Source organism: Mastomys coucha, unplaced genomic scaffold, assembly GCF_008632895.1.
Source record: "Mastomys coucha isolate ucsf_1 unplaced genomic scaffold, UCSF_Mcou_1 pScaffold21, whole genome shotgun sequence".
NCBI lineage: Eukaryota > Metazoa > Chordata > Mammalia > Rodentia > Muridae > Mastomys > Mastomys coucha.
In genome coordinates, this window is record NW_022196904.1 from 154,176,022 (window position 1) to 154,184,065 (window position 8,044).

The window sequence follows — 8,044 nt, forward strand, 5'->3', positions numbered from 1 at the left end:
GGGGGGGGGGGGGAACAGTATGAAGGGGTTCAGCCAGGAGCAGTTTAGAAGCACATCGTGGAAGGAATCCATCTCATCAACAGCAGGCACTGGTCTGGCTCATGAAACCTCATGTTACCAAGACCTGTGAAAATACCCTTTATAGTAAGATACCCTACCAGAGAAATACAGGAGGAAGTGGATGGTTCTGTGAGTGCCTGGTCTGCGACAGGGAATCAAGCCATGGCACAGGCTCCCATTTGCCCTCTCCTAGGTCTGTTTGTAAGCTCTTGTTTTCTTGAGCTTTCCAGCGCTGCCTTAGCCTTTCAGAACGAAGAGCAGGATTATACCACTCTGTACTAGTTCTTAAAATAGTCCAACTATCCCGATTCTAATTTTTTTTTTCCCTAAGAAGAAAGAAACCAAAACAAGAGACTTGCCTTCTCTCGGAACAGTTTTTAAAAATGGTGCTGGCACCATGTGGAGAATTCCAAATTCTGAGGAATAGCACTCCTGCGCCTAGATAGAAATATGTTCCATAAACATCCATAAAAATGAAGATGCTCCATTGTGTGTGTGTGTGCACTTATTAAAAAAAAATATAGCAACTGACCTCTGTACTCAGTATGTAGACATCAGCGTCAACAGTCCATCGCTCCTCCTAAGCAGGCGCAGCTCCGTACTTAGGCACCGTGCTCAATCACACATCTTCTGTTTCTCCTTTTTCCACCCTTCCCTTCCAGATGATAGACATGATGTACTTTGTCATCATTATGCTGGTGGTGCTGATGAGCTTTGGGGTCGCCAGGCAAGCCATTCTCTTTCCCAATGAGGAGCCATCTTGGAAACTGGCCAAGAATATCTTCTACATGCCTTATTGGATGATTTATGGGGAAGTGTTTGCTGACCAGATAGACCGTAAGCAAGTTTATGATTCTCATACACCAAAGTCAGGTATTTTAACTTCAATTGAGTCACGTCTTTTCCAAGTCATTTGTTTGTCCTCAATAAATGGCTCAAGATAGAGGACCAATTCCTAGTTTGCTATCTTGGTGGAGACAATCACTGCAGGTGAATATACCTTTTTTTAGCAAAATAGCCCTTGAGTGTATCTTCAGGTATGTCCTTCCTATGACAAGAATGGATATCTAGTATACCAAATTTGATACAAAAAAAAAAATGAACCATTTTAAATGATATAATCTTGCGTATAACTCAAAATCTTAAGGCCATGTTTTTCATATTTCACTACTGGGAATATATTGTGTCACAACTACCCACTCCCACCCTGTCTTACTAGGCTTTAAAAAATAAATTCCTTGGGTTTGACTTTAGAACAAATAAACAATTCTCAATTTCGTCATTAGAATTCAAGATTAAGGGCAAACATCTGTATAGTATTTTCCTCATGCTAGAAACTATTCCCCAACAGCCTTTCTCATTGTCTTAAGCTATGTGCTATTGAGACACAGATGAAGCCAGAATTCATTACCAAGAAGTATGGAAAATGCCCGTAGGTTGTAGACTGAGTCATTTGCTGCAAATTCCAGGGGTTGGAGGGGGGTTTCTATACCATAAAATGACTTAGTGTGGACCAAGAGCCAGCAGTCCCCCAGTACCTTCAGCCTACTAATGCAGAGTCTCTGCAACCAACAACTCCTTTTGTGTGGAGCTGGAGGGGTAGTTTTCGTCTAGGAGTCTGTTCCAGGATTTTATTTGGACCAAATGTCAGGGCACACCAGGCATCGGGAAATGACTTGGGAGGAAAACATCTGAAAGGAAGCACATTTCACTGTGGCGTTGAATCCCAGGAGCAACTCTTTCTCATTTTCCCTGAGGAGTTTAGATCTGGAAATAACAACCCTCCAACACTGTTAAATTAACATTTTTCAGACATTTTTTTTTTGCTGACAGGCCAACCATCTGAGCCCTGGACTGTGAACACAGATTAGGGTCACATAACCACACAGCTTATTCAGAGTGGGGGCAGAGTCTAGTCAGCACCCCACTCTCCCTCCTCACCCCAGATAAGATGGGGCCTAAGAACACAAGGGCAAAGGACACCTGAGCTTTGGAGTCCTCCGGCCTAGGAAGAGCATTGTGTCTCCTGGCAACAGAACATAGCACCATGTCATTTTCCCCTCCATGATGAATTTTGAACAAATACACTTTCTCTCTGAAAACATGTTATCTAGGGCAAGCAAGACTTTTGGAACACCTAATTGGAACAAATATTTGTTCCATGAGACTTAGCCAACTCATAGAGGAAGAATTTTAGCTCCATCCTCTGCTTATGATATCTTTGGTGACAATGTGCAGCCTTCAGAAGGCAGTTTCCTAGGGATGGGAATTTCCTGTAGAGAGCATCCTTTCAAATGGTCCCTACAGGCAAAATAACAGTTAAAAAGCTCGCTATGATGATTTTCCTCAGAGACTAAGCATGCTATTCCATCCCACCCCTGGAAATTACTTTTCCACTTTATTATATTATTTTGCTCTTTCAAGTTGTCCCTTTCTCCCATAGAATGAGACAGAGACCCCATGGGCATTTGAACAACATAGTGTGGGAGAAAGGGGGAGGGAGAGAGGAAGAGAGGAAAAAAAGGGGTGGTATGGATGTATTTTACAAATGGGATTCTGTCTGTCCCTCTACAAGTGGCCATTTATTGATGTTGTACTATGAGCCCAGCCTAGTGCAACAAACACCACCATCTGCTGAACACGAGGATTTAGTATTTGCTGTTTGAAAAGAAGGGCTGATTATAGTTTAGAACTTGAAATCTCCCCCCCCACCCTCCCCAAGACAGACTAGAGGTGTTTTGTGTGACTGAAGTATGAATATAGACAAATTCCCCCACTCTGCGAATTAGATCTGTGGTACTCTATGTGTGTGAGGATAAATCTCTACCCCAAATCCCAAAATACACCTGATCTTGCCTTAGACGGATCCTCTGTAATGTTCTGAAATTGGCTGCAATGGCAGACTCTGTTCTAAGCTAAATCAGCCAGTATTCTGTGTAGAGTGCTAAAGAGTGTCTGTCCTTTCTCAAATGGATTTAGATGGTTGTCCCCAAATCTCAAATAACATTCAGCCAAGGTCACTGGACATGACTGTCCTATTAATGACTCAGTGCCTGTACTACCGATGGGCTCCCATGAAGATTGGATGCCTGTTCCCATCTGGCTCTTCAGAATTGCCCAGAAGAACCAGTACCAAACTGTTTGAGAAAGGTACAAATCATTGACGCTGCCCTACAGTATGTGGCCTTTTCTCTGTGCCGTGTCCAGGTTGGGTGTGTGGCGCATGTCTTCAGGCTGACTGGATCTCATATCCACCCAGACCTGAGGCCCTCCCTGCCCAGGGTCTACCAAGCCCATGCTATGGATGTGCCCCGTGTGGCCCTCTCCAGCTCTGCTCATTCACACACACCTCAGATGACTCATTCCTAACTTGGTGCACGTGCTCCATCATCTAACTCTGGTTGTTTGGACTTCTAAGTGGCTGGACCCATTTCATGTTGGGGGAAATTATCACTTTCTTAATGGGGACTGATCAATGTGAATATGCAATGGGACCCTCAGAATGGGTTACTCACACCGATGGCAGACCTCAGAATGGAGGACAGCTATAGTGCCCCTCACTTCTGGGAGGCAGGGTTACCTAACTGTAGCTTTTTTTTTTTTTTTTTGGTCTGTATTTCCTCTATTTTCCCGTTATTTAGACAGAAATCATCTATAAAGCAAGCCAAAGACAGTAGGATGAGGCTTGTAAGGTTACTTTCCAAATGTGCTTAAAAACTAAAAAGAAAGAAAAAATGGAATCATATTTTTAAAAACTCACAAAATAACAAGTACATTTTTCTTAACAAGCCATTTTGGACAAACATGACATATAGAGCAGCCTTAGTCTAAGTTATCTGAGAGGTTAGAGTTTTGCTTCAGGTTTGGACGCAGAGGGTTGCAAGAGTGTGGTTGGAAGTAGAAGAGGATAAACACAAAGAAAGGACCGGAACCATTTTACCCTGGAGGCTGAGCCTCGTGCTGACCTGACTCCTGGGAACTGAATTTGCTGTTGTTGGCTGCTTAGTTAGTTGGCTGATATTTAGGGTTTGCTTTGCTTGTTTTTTTTTGTTTTGTTTTGTTTTCATATAACCTATAATTGACTTTGAATAGCCATGCTACATATGATAATTGGCTTGATTCTTTTTTCAGGTAACCTGTCATTGACATTGAGTACTCATACTGCATACTACTTTGCTAAGGCCCAGCTAAGGGCTACCACAGTGACTTGAAATTCTGGGGTGTTTATACCAATATTGGCCTGTGGCTGTAGCTCAATGGTAGAGTTTTGCTTTATACACAGGAAGCTCTGGGTTTAATACCCAGTGCCACAAGAAAAATTATTTCATTGCACTATATTAAATACACCAATATCAATTACAACATTCTTCTGGGAAGTCTTATTAAGGTGACCCATGCTGCATTTCTCTGAGGGCTAGCCAGGACTCCAGAGGTGCCTGAGTGGAAAACCCACTAAAGAGCAGAAGAACAGAGTCAATACATTCTCAGCAATGTCAGCACCAAAACCGGAACAAAATTTAAAATGGGTGGCTTTCCTTCAGCTCAGGAATCTGGTTTGGTGGGCAGGTCGCTTGGAAATTCACCTTTATTAGCAGAAGAGCCAGGGCATCTCTGACATTCTCTAGCCTCTTGTTACTTACAGGGCATCCTGCTATATATTCGGATTTCCCAGGCTGTACAGAGGCAGCAGAGAAATGAATCATGCTCTTGAATGCATTAAATACAGGTCTAAATTTAGTCCTCCTTTCTGCCTCTCTGGGTATTTTTACAAGTTTAGATAGTACTGTGGAAGCAGACTGTCCAGGACTTACTTTTTACCATGACAACTTAATATTACCTAGCCATTTCTACTCTGAATTAACTATCCAATCTTCTTAATACATAGGTCAATTTTTTTCTTACTGCCTGGGCCTTTTTCATCTGAAATTAATAGGTAATCTGAAGGAGGAGAAGGGGGGTGGTTGTTTTTCATTGATTGAATGCAACATTTTGCTATTAATATAATCCCTTGCTCTTTGGTATCCAGGATGTTCTCCGTGGCTTTGACTCAAACAAGCATGTGTACGGAAAGCGCAAGTACTGTCCTGAATTACTTTTCTGTCTCCAATTAATTATTCCCTGATTTGGGTAAGGAAGTAGGACAGCTCAAGTGTCTGAAATACACTTGCCATGAGGAAGCAAGGAATACCAAGAGCCAGAAGGGTAGCAAGTGAAGTGTGTCTCGGTCATCTCACTCCAGTTCTCAGGACTCGGGGCTGGGCTTCTGTTTGGAACTCCAGACTGACCTCTGATGGTTTCAGAGTACACTGATGCCTAACAGCTATAGCATGTGGCATGTTGCCCAACCAGGAAAAGTACTCTGGGAAAAGAAAGCTGGGGCCAGTGCCAACACTGGGGGAAAGGGAGATTGTTTCATTAGGTTTTATTTTCACAAACTGCTAAGGAAGCTAGCCAACATTGGGCTGTCCCTGAAACAGTCAGCCCACACTATAAAGAAGAGCCACATGACTTGTTTACTAATACAAACCTGGGCTCATGAGATTTACAGAGAACAGAGCGATCTGCCTTTGGCCTCTGCTGTGAAATCACATGCATTCTGCTTTCGTGATATTCACTGTATTTGCTCACAGGTGGGACTCTATTTGGAGTCCACTCTTCATTCAATGGGTATTTTTTTTTCTGCCTATGAGCTGAAAACCAGAGTCTTAAGACAAACACAGAAGAGACATTGCCCTCGAGTAGTTTACAGGTCAGCAGGGGTAAACCGCCATTGACAACCGATGTATTGAGGCAAAGCTCACATAGGAAATTTGCCAGTACCACGTGGAGTAGGACCATGGTGTAATAGATGAGGCCCAAGCAGAGAAGAAGCAGGCTGAGCAGAGCCCTGAAACACAAGCAGATGTGTGCTAGGCAGATGGGAGCAGGGGGTGTGAAGAAAGAATAGCATTCCAAACTGAGACCTAGAGTGGCAAGCTCTAGGCACAGAAAATGATCGAGGATGGCTCACTGTAAAGTGAGAGGTAGGAGACAGGAAGCGGGACAGATGGGTGTGGAAGGAGACAGGGAGGGAGGAGGAGAGGGAGATCATGGAGAGGGAGGAAGAGGGGACAGGAGAGATGAAAGAGCATTCCTAATGGAGCTGGTAATGAGGAAGAAGGGCAGCATGAGACCAGAGGTAAAATCAGAAAGATCTGGGCCAAGACCAGATGGTACAGAAGGGATAAAAGGAGTGGGTGGGGATTCAAAATGGGGGGATTAGAGCTCACCCTGAGGTTCCTGACTTAGTCTAAAGTATAAAAACCACTCACTGAAATACTTGCGGGGAGGAATATACCCAGGGCTGGTGTCTCACTGGGGTCAGACTGAGTTTGTAGATCCTATAGAGTCCAGACTTGCAGCTCAGTAGGATGATCTGGACTGTAAAATGGAGTAAATTTTAAAAGGAGGACTAAGAAGGTGATTCCATGATTAACATTGGCTCTTCTTGCAGAGAGCTCAAATTCAGTCCACAGCACCCATATCAGACAGTGCACAAACCCCTGTCACTCCATTTCCCAGGGATCTGATATCCTGTTTTAACCTCCACAGGTACCTGTGTGCAAGTGGTGCACATACAGACAAGCAGGCAAACACACATATACAAAAAAAATAGAGATTAATTGATCTAATTAAAAAGAGCTGAAATGGAAATGCAGATTTTAGGATCAAGAATGTTCTCTTTGTGTCAAAGTCATGGGCAGGTGAGCACAAGTAGAAAGAGGAGAGGCAGAAGCAGGATATGAAGAACACAAGAACCGTAACAGTGCCAAGAGTGCCAAGAGAAAAGGGTCGACCAAGTTGATGTCTAGAAGAGTCCTTTGCAAAGTCATTGTTTACTTTTTGTCAAACTCATTTATTTCTGTGCTACGGTTGCGACCTCCCCTGAGATGGAGAAATCCCCAGCCATTTTTAGTGGCCTGTCTTCAAAGGCTGGTTACTCTAGTTCCTTAACAAAACACTTTCGATGCATCTTGGTTGACATGACTCCAAAGCCCATATATTATCTAGCCACTCTACCGGGACTCCTTCAAGTAAATCCTGGGTAGCCTTACAGAAAAGAGCTTCTATGGGCTTAATACATCTTAAATACTCATAACTTTCTCATAATTCTCTGTACTAAATCCCCAAAACTTGTAACTGAAGGAGAAACATTGAGTTCCCATCTGGCTATGGGGACTATTTTGTCACCTCATTTATCAGTAGAGAAAAGCAATATAAGGAGTACCTGTCCCTTTTAATAGAGACAAGTCGGTACATTTCCTTGCAAGTTATATTTTATCATGTCCTCTTCAAGAAGTACAAGAAATTATCTTAAAAAGGAGGAGCCCAGTAGGGTAAGAGAAGTCTCCCAGAGGAGCAACAACGACGAAAACCAAACTGGTGGTAGCAGGCTGCAGAAAAAGGTTGTGTGTGTCAACAGATCAGAAGCAAGTGAGAGAAGATTATTAGGGATGCTTTGAGATGAAATTAGCCAGTATAAAAGAACACCAATTCTCCTTACTCTGCCTAGCGGCAACAGGCCACAGACTAGGAAAGACAAGCCTTGCAGGTTTAATACTAGAGGCACCTGCCTGGAGAATAGAACAGCCCCAGATGATGTTAAGGGTGCTGTCATCTATAAGCATATAGAGCATAGGGTATAAGAACTGTCTATCTAAAAACCCAAGATGTGCCCTTATGACCCAGACCTCTAGTTCAATTCTAGCTACCACCCCTAAAGAAAACATAAGGTAGGCTAAGCCAGCCCCTAGCTGGAAGTGAATAAAAGCTGTGGTTCAAGGACAGAGCAGGATTTGAACTCTTCATGCTGGAGAGATGAAAGAGAATATGCCAGCTGGGCGGTGGTAGCGCACGCCTTTAATCCCAGCACTTGGGAGGCAGAGACAGGCAGGTGGATTTCTGAGTTCGAGGTCAGCCTGGTCTACAGAGTGAGTTCCAGGAC

General features: G+C 43.4%; 1 protein-coding gene across 21 annotated transcripts in view; it reads left to right on the top strand.

The window, feature by feature from the left end:
- Positions 1 to 8,044, top strand: part of Trpm3 (transient receptor potential cation channel subfamily M member 3) — a 934,047-nt gene that overhangs the window by 870,983 nt on the left and 55,020 nt on the right. For all 21 annotated transcript variants that reach the window (XM_031389936.1, XM_031389941.1, XM_031389926.1 and 18 more), the window contains one exon: positions 723 to 897. In XM_031389936.1, the coding sequence (XP_031245796.1) occupies positions 723 to 897 (175 nt within the window). The remainder of the gene's footprint in view (positions 1 to 722; positions 898 to 8,044) is intronic.